Source organism: Notothenia rossii (assembly GCF_949606895.1).
Source record: "Notothenia rossii genome assembly, chromosome: 11".
In the NCBI taxonomy this organism is placed as follows: domain Eukaryota; kingdom Metazoa; phylum Chordata; class Actinopteri; order Perciformes; family Nototheniidae; genus Notothenia; species Notothenia rossii.
Genome location: NC_136910.1, coordinates 6,097,622 through 6,113,145, shown reverse-complemented (window position 1 = coordinate 6,113,145; position 15,524 = coordinate 6,097,622). Strand labels below are relative to the sequence as shown.

The window sequence follows — 15,524 nt, the reverse complement described above, 5'->3', positions numbered from 1 at the left end:
AAGATGGGACCAGTTTGTCTAAAGTGTACTTCTCTCTGTTCTGAAGAAAGATCCGGAAATTGTTTACATGGGAGTCTATTTGGAGCTAGGTGGACTTTTTGACAAGTTTTTGTCTCTTCATGCCCTCAAGAGGCATTTTGTTTAATTCTTTTTCTTAATTTATTTTTATTTTTCAACCTAGGAGAGGTTTTCCTACGTTTTTCATGACAAAGGATATCCAAGGAGTGCAGGGTTTGGAAATTTTGGCAGGTTTAAAACGTTTTTTTTGGGCGAATTTCAAGCTGTCCTCCACTCTGTTTTGAAATCAAAGCACTCTAAGCTGTGCAATACACACTCATGTTAAAATCTGAAGAAAGCCTCTTTACCAAGCTCCAAACTAAGTTAAATATCTCAAAAAGTGTAAAAGATATCAAAACTGAATGTCTTGTGATCATTTTAAAGTTGGAATGAAGTCTCTGGCTGACAGTATGTGGAAGGAGAAGCATTTGGCGCAAGGTGTTGGTAAAAGAGGATTTGAAGGCTCTTCCGATTGACTTCCATGTTAAAAAAAAGAGTTTAAAAAGCTGAATATTTCAAAAACTATGACATATTTTGAAAAATGTCAAAGTTCTTCATCAATTGCTGAACAGGCTGAATACTTTGATATTTGAATGGTTTCTGTAGCTGAAAGAATGCTGAAGTTATTGAGAGCCAAAGTAGTGGCTTAAATAATAATAATAAAGGGAAGAATGAAGATTTGAATAACTATAGTGGAATGCTATAAATAGCATTCGAACTAATTAGGTTTCATAGAGCCAAACCATTTAAAGTGACACTCAAAAGGCTTTAGATAAGCCAGTCCGTTGTTAGTATATAAGTGCTTTGTTATGTAAGTGTTTGGTTAGTATCTAAGTGCTTTTTTTTTTTTCATTTTATTGCCCGAATTGGAGTGGAAAGAGAGGAGTTTTCAGTCTGCGCCGGAAGATGTGTAAGCTTTCTGCTGTCCTGATGTCAATGGGGAGCTCATTCCACAATTTTGGAGCCAGGATAGCAAACCCACGTGTTTTGCTGATGGGAACTTGGGTCCCCCTCGTAGCGAGGGTGCAGCGAGCCGTTTGGCTGATGTAGAGCGGAGTGCACGTGCTGGGGTGTACGGTTTAACCATGTCCTGGATGTAGGAAGGGTCAGATCCATTCACAGCATGGTACACAAATACCAGTGTCTTGAAGTGGATTCTAGCAGTTACTGGAAGCCAGTGAAGGGAACGGAGGAGCGGCGTGGTGTGGGAGAATTTAGGAAGGTTGAAGACCAGACGAGCCGCTGCATTCTGGATGAGCTGCAGAGGTCGGATGGCACATGCAGGTAGACCAGCCAGGAGGGAGTTGCAGTAGTCTAGTCGTGAAATGACGAGAGCCTGTACCAGAACCTGCGTCACTTTCTGGGTCAGCTGGGGACGTATTCTCCTGATGTTGTAAAGAGTGTATCTGCAGCAGCGGGTTGTAGCAGCGATGTTTGCAGTGAAGGACAGTTTGTTATCTAGGATCACACCCAGATTCCTTACAGTCTGAGTCGGGGAAACAACAGAGGTGCCGATGTTGATTGTTAGGTCAAAAAAGCAGTTCAGTCTTGTCAAGGTTGAGCTTGAGGTGGCGAGCAGACATCCACTGAGAGATGTCAGCTAGACAAGCAGAGATGCGTGCGACAACCTGGGTTTCAGAATGGGGAAAAGACTAAATTAATTGGGTGTCGTCAGCGTAGCAGTGGTATGAAAAACCATGCGGGCTAATGACTGATCCGAGCGAGTTTGTGTACAGAGAGAAGAGGAGGGGACCGAGGACAGAGCCCTGAGGGACCCCTGTAGATAATTGACAAGGGTCGGACTCGGACCCTCTCCAAGTTACCCTGTAGATGCGGTCTTTGAGGTATAAGGTGAGGAGGGAAAGTGCAGAGCCTGAAACTCCAAGTTCTTGGAGAGTGCGAAGGAGGATCTAATGGTTCACCGTGTTGAATGCAGCAGACAGGTCCAGAAGGATGATGACCGAGGAGAGGGAGGCTGCTTTAGCAGTGTGCAGTTCCTCAGACAGCAAGGAGGACAGTTTCTGTGGAGTGACCCGCCTTGAAACCAGACTGGTGCGGATCAAGAAGATTGTTCTGATGGAGATAACAGGAGAGTTGTTTAAAAACAGCGCGTTCAAGTGTTTTATGTCATGATCTCCATCAGCCAGTCATGTAGTTGCTGTCTGTCAATTTAGCCTTTTTACTACACCCTAAATATGTTTAGTCAACATACCTGGTGCCAAAGCTGAGCTCATCAGAAAACCACTCTATATCACATGCAGAGCTTCAGCATCTTCCTCATCTCATCATCACCAGTGTTGGACTCCACAGGGGGTCTACTTACGGCTTTATCAAATCTTGTATAAAGTGATCTTCATGCCAGCCACTATCCAAACGTACTTATACTTCTGTTCACATGTTAGCAAAAACATGTGACTCTTGCAAATAAGTCTTGTCTTATTGACATATCTGTAGGTCACTGAAAGGTCATCATTATAATTTATAAATAAGATGAATGCTTTATACATTTACACAAGTAACTTATCTATCAGTTTTATTACCTTATGAAAAAAACTGCGTTCAACTTATCCATTGCTGACAACAAACAAGTGTATTCAATTTTTCAAAGAATTATATAAAAAAGTAGAATAACACATGATTACTGTGTACTTATTCTTACCGTCATTATTGTCCTTATCCTTATCGGAGAGTTGGCCATTAAGCTCTTGTTGTTCCAAGTTATTGAATGTTTCTCCACCTGACAGAAAAAAAGTATACAGCTTTTAAAGTGATTCAAATGCAGCAGGTTAAAGTGTTGTGTGTCATGATCTGTTTATTTTCTGTTATTTTTTTTATTCAGTTTCCTGTTTTACTTTGAAAGGTGTTCACCCCCTGTCTCATGTCTGCATTTGCTTCCTGTCTCTGTGTTTTCCCTCCTGTCTCATTGGGTGCTTCTCAATGTCGAGGAAGGATGCTCCAGAGCCACTATTTCAAGGATGCTACATCCTCGAGTCCCACCGAAGGACTGTTCCAATGTCCAGGATGCTTGGAATTCTACCGAGGACTGAATCCTTCGTTGCGGGAAATTTCGAGGCTGCACACTTGTATCCTCCGCGGTCTTAAAATCCCCACAATGCTTTGGGCATGGACCAATTTCAAAAATTCCCTGGTCTGCCATCCTGTGTCTCTTGAGTGTTCCCGGTTTGTTCTCGTTTTGTTTGTTACTTTTCTTTTTGTTCCTCCTCGCCCGCTCCTGCCCTTTTTGATGTTATCCCAGCTTTTCATTTAATAAAAGCTCACCTTCTGTTTGTATCCCCACACCTGCCTCCCTGTTTGTACTGCTTTTGGGTCCGCATTCCAAAACCCTGACATTTTGTTTTTAGCTTTTAATAACAGTAACACTATCTTTTCATTTTCCTCTTTTGACAGATTTAAATATCGAGGATCAGTAAATCTAATTACTCAACACATTTTCTCAGGGATATTTAAATATTATTTTGTTTTTGAGTGTTGACATACTTTCTTCAAAGCTGTGATTTGATTTAAGATCATCTTGAAGCTCTGGTAGCTCTGTGGTATTCCAGGAACTTCCACCTGACAGAAAAGAGCTCTACTGTGTCCATGCACACACACAAACAGCTTTCCCACAAAACATTTTGAAGTGCATCTGCATATATTATTTGGTTTAACTGATTTTGAGATAACCATTTCCTAAATGTTTTACCCTACAAAGAAGGTACATGGGATTTGTGGAGCTCACTTCACTGTAATTGGTAATTCAAAATATCTAAATCCACTCCTCTTTCCAGGAACAGCATAATGGTTACGTCAGACATCAGGCATTCTCAAAACACCAAGTTTAGTTTATACTTTATAATATTGTTCTGTTTGCTGTTCACACCATTAACATATCTTTAATTACTACACAAAAGACTGCTTTGAATTATACAATGCAGTAAACAGACAAGTGTATTACTTTTCAAGACTTCTATGTATAATAAATAGAAGAACAAGTAATTACTGTGTAGTTGTAGTTTTACATACCCTTGTTATTGTCGTCCTTTGAGTTATTGTTGGTACTTCCACCTGACAGAAAAAAGTATACAGCTAGAAAAGTGATTCAATTGAAGCAGGTTAAATTGTTGTTTAACTGTTAGGAAAAAGAGAATAGAGCTCTACATTTCATATTATGTTCATGCACACAAATGGTAGTTTTTTAACTAAAGCAACGTCTCTTTAGGGACATACCTGCTACTCTGAATAATCTACATACTTCGCCGGGAAATTATGAGAGTTGTAAAATAGTTTTTTTTTGTTAATTTTTTTAAATTCTGTATCACAAAACAAACCTTCATTCGCCTCAAATACATTGGAGTGGCAACAGAAACGGCCCACCTGCATGCAAAATTTAGAATTGTTCCAGCTTACCTGTGAGGAGGAGCAGAAAGAGGAAACCGGTAAACATCCTGACTGGGAGAGGTCAGCAAAGTAAATGAGCATCCCTGTCCTTTTTGTGTTTTTGTAGTCGTAGAGATATTATTTCTACTAGAAGAGGGACGGGCAATTGATTGACCAAATTGTCTTTTTTTTTTACTGATTAGTCTAATAATAGAAACTCACTAATGCAGCAAGGCTTCCAGGAACTGCCGACCATTTCAATACTCAGCCCTCTGTGGTTAAATCTATTTGGATGTCATAAAATGAGCTGTTTAATTCTTGCTTCCGCTGTTGCGGCGGTTTGTTTTCCAAAGTAAAGTAGTTCAATGTCAGAGCTGCTTTTGGATGCAAGAAACGGTGGGTTACGTATTGTAACCCTGGTTATATAAGCAGAGGCGGAGCCCTCTACCTAGGGGCCCTGTCTTTCCTATGCCGCTCGCTGAAGAGGGTGTAGGATAACAGGATCAGGAGGCATGGCCGCGTTATATACTGTGTGCCTGAGCGCGCATTCAGGTAAGCTCGCCCTGATTGGCCGGCTACGTTTATGCAACTCATTATGTGAATGCTTGCATAGCATGGTTAAGGGTGGTATCCATAGAGTCCAGTAGAGGGCGCCGCCTGTGCTAATATGTAACCCACCATTATATCACAAAGGCTCCGCCCTCTATTGGACTCTACACAGTGATTGGAGCCCTGATGGATAAACGCCCTGTCGTTCAACAACATCGACCCATCACACACGCTTACCTCGTATAGAGTGTGCATGGAAAATAGTGAGGAAGGCGAACGCTTCGAGGCAGGGGGCTAGCATGCCTGGAGCTAGCAGGCCGGGAATCACACGTCTGGAGGAAGTCCATAATCCAGCCAGGTAAGAACTTCAACAACCATGGTTTCTCTGTTGCCAACCTGTTCGCCTCTACCAGAACCCTCTTCTGCCGAACACTGGACGCTCCCGCACCAATCAAAGCAGCAAGCCAAATAAAAGGTCAAATGTTGTAATTCTACCTCAAATGGATCATCTGCTGGGTCATCATCGCTGCTCTCTCTCTCTCCCCTCCGGTACACGGCACCGTAAGACGTAGTGTGGAGTTGCATTAGGTAACGCTGTGGTGGCTGTACTGCTCCAGCCGTCTCCTTTGTGTTTGTTTGTTTCCCCCTGTCTGTGTTGTTTGTGTGTGCGTGGTGGCTGTCACTCCTGGCTCCCGGCTCAACCTCCACTCACCTGCTGCAATCAGCTGTGCACCCTCCCCGACTACACACCTGCTTTCCATCAAGCCATTTACAACGGCATATCAACAGAGGCTCCACAACCTTTCTCCGCCAGATCGTCAAGTATCAGCCGTATCTCGCGTCTCCCCTCCGGTACACAGCACCGTAGTGTGGAGTTGCATTAGGTAACGCGAGATACGGCTGATACTTGCACATTAGTTTCTGTTATGGATCAGTATCAACAGTCCTGCCAGTAACGTTACTATATTATCAATGCTACTTTAGTTATAGCCTGATATATGATACCTAACTTCACAATGTTGTGAGGAGGAGGGGCTCTGTAAGGAAGGGGCAGATTTTTTCCGGCTGTGTATTTTCAAATTGTAGCGCACTCGAGCTGATTTCTCCAAAATTACCTTTAACCACCTTTAAGCTAAAGTATTCTTTAATGTTTAAATAAAGCCTAATTAGTTTGTCTGTTTTGCACATCCTCCTATTAATATCTTTGGACTTCCTGCACTAAACTGTTTTATTGTAGAGATCACTTACAGTATCTTATTGATATGTTCTATTCTATATTTCCATCATTGACCTTCTACTTTCCCCCTAATTTGTATGTAGCCTACTCTGAATATTTGTATGTCTTCATCAAATATAACGTATAAAAAAAAAAATGCAATAACGTGTTTTAACCACTAGGCGTTTAAAGCACTCAAGTTTACAGTGTTAACACAATCAATTATACTGCTGTTTCCAGTTTAGTTTATGATGGATGTATTTTGTTATCCACACATATATTGTTTTGATATTTCCTAACACCGAACTGACAGAAAAGATGGTCTTAACATGACCCAGTGGTCTAGTTAATAAAAAATATATTATCAAACATAATGTGTGTGTTCGAATGAGCTGCTCCGACTGTCGGTCCTGACGGACTCCAAAAGTCCGACATTATACAATGAAACAAATAAATAAACAAGGATAATTGTGTCTTATTGTTGAGTAAATAACAGTGTGTGGTTTAGAAAAGAATACAAAATTAGAAGGCAATAACGAGGAAACAATACAGATTTCAGTATTCTGAGCCCCTACTCTCCCCTTAACTGACGGCAACAAAAGTCAGAAATTATTCAATTAAAATAAAGAAGTAAAAACAATAAGTGTGGCTTGATATTGAGTTAGAAAAAGGTTGATAAACGCTGTGAGAATGGGTCTGCGGAGAGCATTTCGCCGCGATCCCAACTCGTCTATTACCAACGTTCAGGGAGCTCTATGCAAGTGAATGGGACTCCCTGGTAGTTGAAACTCGACGCAAAAGGCGGGGCCCCCCCCCTTGCATTGGGAAATGACGACAGGGACCCTGACATAACGTCGACATAGGCCGAGTTGGGAGTGAGAATGTGTTGGTCTGTCATGCTCCCCGGTTTTTGTTTGTTAATTATTTTCTTGTTTTTCCTGTCTTCGGCTTTTTGTTCCTTGACCTTTTTTTGTCTTTTTTAACTGCACTTGGGTCTTATTTTCCCCAAACCCTGACAACTGCTGGACACACACAACCAAACACACTAACAAACAAAGAATAAACACATACACAAATAGATACAAAAACATTTTGTTTGTATTTTTTATTTGATTAGTATGAAGTCTAACATGTTTTTGAACGAGATGGCAGGATCAATATTTCATGTAAATACATTATGTACTGAAATACACATGGAGATGTTTTTTTAAACCACAACAAGCTCAAATGACTTGAACTATAGAAGAAAATACTAATGTAAAGCCTTAATAAAAGTATACTTGTTTAGTATGGTGGAAAAATCAATAGTGTTTCCATAGCATTTCCACAAAGAAGCAACACTCACAGTTTTCAATATATAATATAAAGTCATATATTACTGTAACTTTACTGTAGGAGATATTTATGTAAATTGTTGGCATTTCATTTGATTATGATAGATATATCAGGCAGTATTATTCTAGACACTTAGGGCTGGTGATTAGATGCAGAAGGTTGTATATAAGGGCACATAGTTGACAGGAGAGGGACAGCACAGGTAGAGGGAGCGCACACAGTTCTCACAAGATCTACAGACTAGAACACTCACTTGCAGAATTGGAAAGCCTCTTAATGTTCAACAATTAAGAGAACATGCCATTACATTTACAATACTTCTTTGTACGGTTACACCATGGCTGTTCAAGTGATCGACACAGTGTTATGCGTGAACATCAACATTAAAGGCAGATTAAAATGTGTAATGTGACATAGCACAATGTAGATTAATTACAACGCATAGTGTCTGCCCATTTTAAGTTAATATTTATAATAGTAATATATGGCTGCATACTCTTTATTGAGCATAGCATAACTTGCTGTCATTAATCATAAATAACTGTTGATGAATGATTTCCCCCTGTGGGTTCATGTATTGATTCCTAACAAGTCAGTTGAACCCTCGACCCCCTCTTAAAAATAACAATGAGTTTGGTTTAAAACGTTGGTTCTGACCAACCAACCTAAACTACGGATGTGAAACTGACTACAGATGAGTTAAAGAACATTTTAATTGAAGCAATGTCCTCATCAAGTCAGCCTTGAGACAGGTTTTAAAGTTCATCAAAATGTGTTGCTATGATCAATATAAAGTTTAGATGATCGAAAGGGTTAGTGTTAGGGTCAGGGTAAGCGATTGAGAAATCTGGCCCTGACCTGTGCATCACTGCTTGCACTTGGTGGACTCGCAGTTTGAAGCAATAGTTAATGTAGTAGACTGTTTCCCTGTGGATATGTTTGGCTTTTGAATTTGTGACAGACTTAATCTAGTTTGCCCGAAAAACATTTAATCTTAGTTGTGCAAGTTTATTCCACAGACATGGTGACAAACTTGCAAAGATACAAGTCGGTTAGTAAAAAAAACATGTTTCTGAATAGACCCCAATTGTTTACCACTACTCGTCTTTTGCGTTCATCCATTTTGAAAAGATGACAACCAAAAACAGAGCGGACACTATGACATAGACAAAAAAGAAGGCTTTGTCCAATTTTTTAGCCACCCTGGTCCAGTAGTCGGGCTTCCTTTCTTCCTTCCTGCTGAGGAGCAGAGAGAGTGCTTTCACCGCCTCACTCAGCTCATCTGGGAGCTTCTCCAGGGAATCGGACTCCTCCATCAGTTGGCTTCTTTTGTCCTGCAGACGTTTTTTGGTGCAGTGATCATTAACAAGATTATAGAGCATTTAAAATTGAAAACTGTGCGACATGTACTATTCCTATTTGTGTCCATTGTGATGAGAATAAAGTGTTCATCAGACAAACATATCAAATTACAATGTCCATAATGCTTAAATAATTAAAAAGTTTCATCTAAAATAACTGTATCTCTTTCCAGAACATAATCTCTGAATCTTTGAGTAATCTTAAAAAGTTACTGTGAACTCCTTTTATACTTTCCTGATTTTTGTGCGTTTTGTTTTTAAATTTAGGTGAACATTCATTTGACAGATTAACCCAACTCTCACCTCTTTGGCCACAGACAGCAGTTCAGATGGCGGTTCATCAGACACATTACACACACAAGCACAGTGAGTCCATTTCTTTGAATCTGAAAGGAAATTGTTGACACACGACAGCAGCATGTTCAAAATAATGTATTTCTAGTCGTAAATGTTTCTTTGTGTATTGCAATTATATCAGTAAAATACATGTAGCATTAGTAATCTGAACTACGATAGATTGCGTGGAAATCCACAGGTTTGAAGAATGTGTTCAGTCTCACCTCCATCATAGTTTCCTTGTTTGTCTCCACAGTCCTTACTCAGGCCTTTATATGCCTGGTTTTCTTCAGGTGCAGAGTCTCTATCAATCAGATACATCACCAAAATTGTCTCCAGAAGGCTGATCATCATCAAACCAAATATCCCAATGCAGAAGACCGCTGAAGAGAAAAGGCAACGTCATGAAAGTGACACCAATGACAAGAAACTAAGTCAGTTCATGTGTTGTTTCTGATTAATGGAAATGACAGTGAAATTAAATAATGACTGAGTTGTTTTACCTATAAGCGGTATCCTGTTTGAAGAGGAAGGCAGAATCTCGTTGAGAATAAGCTGCATCACAGTGACAGCGAGCAGCACAGTGACCTTGAAGCTGAGCTTCTCGCCCCCGCTGTCTGAGATCAGGCAGGAGGCCAAGTCCAGACAGAAGAAGAAAAGGATGGGCACTAAGAAGTTGGCGATGTAAAGGACAGAACGCCTCTTCATCGTGATCTGTGAAACTTCTAATGGTCAGTTGGTTCATGATACTCAAATAAAGGAAATTATGTCAAATCAGAATCAGAATACCTTTATTAGACATTTACATTGTAAAAATCAAAACAATTTTGACAATGAATTCTTCAGTAGAGCTGCTTTGTGTGTTTTATATTATATTTTGGTAATGGATTGATAAGCACACTGCTGCAACAAACGTCTGGAGAATTTAATCATGCATTCAGCAGCTAAGGAGACACATATTCCCCTAAGGAGATGGTAGAGACCGAAAACAGAACTAAAAATAGTAGTGAATATTGAGCTTAAATTGCCAAGGTGTTCAGAAACACTAACCCAAATTAATTTCAATGTTGCTCCAGTACTAATGTATGTGTTCATAAGTGTGATGGAAACTTCTGAAGCAATGGAGACGAAACTCAGAGAGACAGGGGGAGAGCTGGAACTTTGATGGCAAACACTGATGGTTTATTTGGAGCTTCGGCCGGAGAATTCACAAGACAGGTGCTGTGCCACGAGTTGACACAGCGGTTGCCAATCCAATTCTGAAGATCTCTACCCCAGACCCCTGTATATAGCTCTGAGAGAATAATCTACATTGTGCATTACAAGATAAAGCAGGCAAAGCACTTCTAACACCTCTATCAGCTGACGCCAACAGGCAGGGACAGGGAGACCAAACACTGAGAGCACAGCAGCCCAAGTTTGTAGGCCTGTGCTCAGTGAGGGCAGTACAAACTGAGAAACTGGGTCAAAGGTATGGGCCTAGGAAAATATTTCCCCAACAATAAGAAACAGTTTGACTAATTGTTTCCATTTACACCCAGTGTCCAAAAAAGAAAAGCTGTAGATGTTGGTTTAACACTAGAACCGCCAGAGGTTGCTGTATACCTAAAACCGCCAACGGGTAAGATGTACCCGCTATTGATTTGCAAGGTACAATGTTATTTTATTTATCATACAGAACAGTGAGTTTTGATCGCACAGGGATGAAACTTATACCAATAGAATCTGTGGACTCTCAGCTTTCCATATGATATAGTTTGTGCAGATAACATGAAGTATATAATATCGCTAAGAGTGCTGATTTAAACGCTTGGTGTTAGACTTGTGTTTTGCTTAGGTACAAATCTCTCTATCTATCTCTCTATCTATCTCTCTCTATCTATCTATCTCTATAACTATCTATCGATCTATCTGTAATGTTCTGTTCAATGGACATATAATTGTCTACATAAACAGACGACACAGACTACTTCTCTCATTCCGAGTGTCCATCTTTATTCAACTGGCACGTAACCTGCACACATGCATTACGTCCTCAACGTGAGCTCAGTCATCCAAGATCTTGTATTCTCCAAGATTACACTATCTATAACTATCTATCTGTCTATCTCTCTCTCTATCCATCTATCAATATATCTATCTATCTATCTATACATCTCTCTCTCTCTCTCTCTCTCAATCTCAATTTCAATCTCTCTCTCTATCCATAAGGAACCGCAGTAGACAAAAGGCGTTGCTATAGCAACACGTCATGTTTACGCTGCATTTTCTATGAGGTAAAGATTACCCGCTGGCGGATATGGGTATAAATGGCGATTTTTTTCAATCTGACTTCATATTGACAATTGTTAACAACAGAGGGTGCTACATACAGGGTGTCCGCGGGGTCTTAAAAAGTATTAAAAGTTGATAAATCAATTTAGCGAAAATTAAGGCTTTTAAAAAGTATTAAAAAGTATTAAACGGCATTTTCCAAGGTATTAAGAAGTCCCACAGCAACGACAACATGAAACACCCTTTAATTTACTGAAACGACATGTCGGGAAACCCCCTCAAGGCGGCCCCCATAGCGCGCCGTAAAATGCTGCTTCTTATTTTAAGTTTCGTTGCCTTGCTCCGCTCTGTGGGGGGGGAGGTCCCAAGGTGGGTAGACCGGCATACGCAACGCTCTGGGGGTCCAACGGCTCCGTGTGTAAGCCCTATATGATCATTTTCTGATTACGATGAAATAGCCCGCCTCCCTCTCCCAACGTCTCCTGCTGCTGCTGGGCTGTCAGAAGAGGGGGAGGAAAAGAGAGGCAGGCACCGTTTATTAAACATTATTATACAGAGAACAGAGTCGTCATCAATTTGTTTTAAAGCTCAATAAATAACAAAGAAGACGTCTGATCGGCACTTTTCTAATTTTGTATAGAAGATTTAAACTAACGGACATGTTGACCGGCAGAACATTTTTTTTAACGGAAACTCTGCCGCACGGTTCCCTCGTTCCTTGGAAGAGGCGGAGAGGTGGGTGTTTTTCATCTGCTGGTGGACTACCTGAGAGATATACAGCAGGAGAACACGTCGTCCACCGCGGAGAATAAACAGAAGGGCAACCATGGCAACTAGGGATGTCCCGATCACCTTTTTTTGCTCCCGATCCGATTCCGATCATTTGATTTTGACAATTTGCCGATACCGATTTTTTCCGATCTTTATGCAATGCATTAAGAGAAAAAAAAGCATTCAAGTTGTCCCTTAAGGTTATTTTTTCTTATTTAAATTGGATATTCTATCCAACAAGGATATAGCTTCTTTCTTTCACAGCAGCATTGGATCAGTTCAGTTGTGCAGCATTGGAACAAAACAAAATAAAGCTTTCAGTACTCGTTAGCTTACTGCTACAATTAGACACTGCGCCCTGCCCACTCTGTTGCCAGATTTTTGAGAAATAAGCAACCAGGTCTATGAAAACAAGCCCCAAAGAAGCAACACATACATGATGTTCTGTAATTTGAAACCAAAACTAAGGCCTCAGGATGACTTTAAGACTTGTACATGGTCATTTTTGTTTTGTAACATTGAATACAAAATAAAAAAAAAGTATTTATAAATGTTTTTTTTAAAAAGAATCCCGATCCCCGATTTTTTTCCTTCCGATCTTTTGAAAATCGGATCGGGACATCTCTAATGGCAACTATGCTCCAGGGTCTTCTTCGCAGCTTTTGGTGTATTTTGTGGCGGCAGCAGCGCCACTTACAGGCCTGGCATATGTACTACAGCGTTTCCAGCATTTCCAGCGGTCTAGTGTGAACGGACACATTAATGAAACAAATGCGTGTGAACGGAAGACTTTTTTGCGTTTGCGTATGCGTTTTACCGTATGCGTCCTCGTGGGGCCGGGGTCTAAGCCAAACTATATCCGGTCACAGAGATCTGCTATTTTAAAGTAAAGTCAACACATATAGACCCTAAATATAGTCTATATTAAGAACGAGAAAAGTCTTAACATATATATCGTTTTTTGTAAACATATGACAAATGTGTGAGGGTGATGACGTCAGAGCATCGTCCTATGTGCCAGGGCTTAGCCCCGGACAGCCCCAGCCCAATTTAACCCCTGGGTATTTGTGAGGGAGCTCCTATATGGCATTACCCCGCTGAAGCTCACCAAAGTTTAATATATTTCATAGTTCAAAGTTTTTTCAATTGTTTTGTTTATTGGTCAAATAATGGTTTCTAATGTTTTCTGAGGAGTTTTACTGGAATGAAAGAGCACAGAGTACAGAAGCAACAAAGCAGCATACTGCATTAAACCTGACCTTCACAGAGAGGTTGAAGTTCATGTGGAAAGGAGGCTTCAGTAGTCTGTCTGCACTCTGTTTAGTTGTGCTATCTTACAATCAATATAGTAAATGTGAGGTAAAGTGTGTTGCCAATGTAACCGGTTAGAATTCAAAGTTGCGATGAGGTCTTAAAATGTATGGAAAGGGTATTAAAAAAGGTCTTAAAAGGTATTAAATTTGACCTCAGGATTCCTGCATATACCCTGTACATAACACACTTTTAGGAAAAGTCACGGACTGGGAGACTTTAATATGTTATTGAAAAAAAGTTACAGACAATCAAAAAACAGCTGCGGGCAAAATGTACCCGTTGGCGGTTCTAGTGTTAAGTAGAATAAATAACTCCTGCACACTGTCCTCTAAACTGGCAGACAGTAAAATGTCCTCAATACTTACAGTATAAACCATCCTGCTTTGAGTAAAGCCTTGGTGGGTGAGAGTTGTTGTGTTGACTGTCAAGTTGAGGAACAGCCACTCATACTGGTTCCCCATATCTTCAAGAATCCACTTTATCGTAAGTGTTTTGTTGGGAATGCCTTCAAACGTAATGTCCTTATCTGAAGTGAAAATAGTAAGGTTTTTCTTATCCGGTCAACAAAGAAGAAATGCACACACACACACACACACACACACACACACACACACACACACACACACACACACACACACACACACACACACACACACACACACACACACACACACACACACACTTTAGATTACTAGCTTTCGAAGGCTCACCTTCGTATATAATTGACTTGAAAGACAAGCTGCAGTTCTGAACGTCGAAGGGAAATTTGTAAACTTGCATCTTGCATGTGCTGACCACCGTAAGGTAATTCTCATCTTCAATGTAACCATCAGAGTGAAGGGTGACATAAGGACTCTGAGGAGCCTTGTCCTTCTCCCTCCTGTAGGAAAATACATACAGCGCACATACATATAAACCATTTATCATAAATCTACCTTAACAATGATAGTGTTTTAGTTTTAAACTATTTAGTTTACTCTAGTTGTCATGCAGGAGAGCAGAGCAGGGTGGGCCCACGCACAGGATTAATATAGGTTACCAGGAATAAACAGAGCAGGGCAAGGCAGGACAGGCAAGGCAAACCAAACTAAACAGAAACCTCCCCATGAACAAAACAAGGGTCTGACAAACACCAACAGAAAACCAGAACTCAAATATATGAAGAACTAATCACAAGGACAAGACACGTCTCGGCGGGGCAGTAATAACACAAAGGCACCATGTGAACAGAATCAGGTAACCAAACAATTTGGAAGACACAGAGACAGGAAGTGAAAACAGACATAACACAGGGGGTGATCACTTTTCAAAATAAAGCAGGAAACACTGATGTTGAGATTGTGACACTAGTTTACCGCTGGTTCTTTAAATATAGAAATCAACAAGGTATAACAATATAAAGTATATCAACCTCTTAAAAATGAGTAACCCTGCTCATGTCACTTAGGCAGTCTGCTTCATTATTTATTTCATTCTCAGCAAAGTTACATTGTTTTTCCTACTTTTTCTGTCTTGGTATCATACTTGCCAACCTTGAGACCTCAGAAATCGGGAGCATTTCAAAATGCAAAATGGGGGGGGGGGGGGGGGGGGGGTGCTAGTGGATCGCCGGAGCTGTTAGAACTACAATAAGCATGTTAATATTAATCTAAGTGCAATGCCTTGCGGCCTGTAGCACCATCCTTGATGGAGCATATGTGTGGGCTGGACCTGTATTTTACAGGAAAGGAGTGAGCAGAGAGTAGTTGTCGATTATTGTTCTGTTTTCTGTGACTATCTGCCTCACCCTCTCAGACTTTGAGTTGCGCGCGCTACTAAAGAGAGGTGTTACCATGAAAACCAAACAATGGTGTAGCTGTATTAAAGTCCGAGTGGAAACAGTCCTGAGTAAATTAGATTTTTTCAGAAATCGGGAAAAATGCGGGAGAAATATG

The 15,524-nt window shown here is 40.5% G+C and overlaps 1 protein-coding gene and 1 long non-coding RNA gene across 4 annotated transcripts; one reads left to right on the top strand and one right to left on the bottom strand.

The window, feature by feature from the left end:
* The first annotated feature begins 5,147 nt into the window (after positions 1-5,147).
* Positions 5,148-9,880, top strand: LOC307023633. 2 transcript variants are annotated; one of them, XR_013803751.1, is made up of 4 exons: positions 5,148-5,341; positions 9,163-9,261; positions 9,467-9,665; positions 9,742-9,880. It is a non-coding gene; the product is annotated as an uncharacterized lncRNA (long non-coding RNA). The 2 variants fall into 2 exon arrangements; XR_013803752.1 differs by lacking the exon at positions 9,742-9,880 and having other exon boundaries at positions 5,158-5,341; positions 9,488-9,627.
* Positions 8,577-14,952, bottom strand: LOC307025253 (5-hydroxytryptamine receptor 3A-like). Of its 2 annotated transcripts, none has more exons than XM_079659897.1 (7): positions 14,568-14,952; positions 14,301-14,470; positions 13,956-14,116; positions 9,735-9,945; positions 9,456-9,614; positions 9,199-9,281; positions 8,577-8,868 (listed from the first exon to the last, which is right to left on the bottom strand). In XM_079659897.1, the coding sequence occupies exons 2-7, from the start codon at positions 14,368-14,370 to the stop codon at positions 8,632-8,634; spliced, it is 921 nt and encodes a 306-aa protein (XP_079516023.1). In that variant the 5' UTR covers positions 14,371-14,470; positions 14,568-14,952; the 3' UTR covers positions 8,577-8,631. The 2 variants fall into 2 exon arrangements, with proteins under 2 accessions (XP_079516023.1, XP_079516024.1); XM_079659898.1 differs by having other exon boundaries at positions 14,612-14,952.
* Between the last annotated feature and the right edge of the window lie 572 nt (positions 14,953-15,524).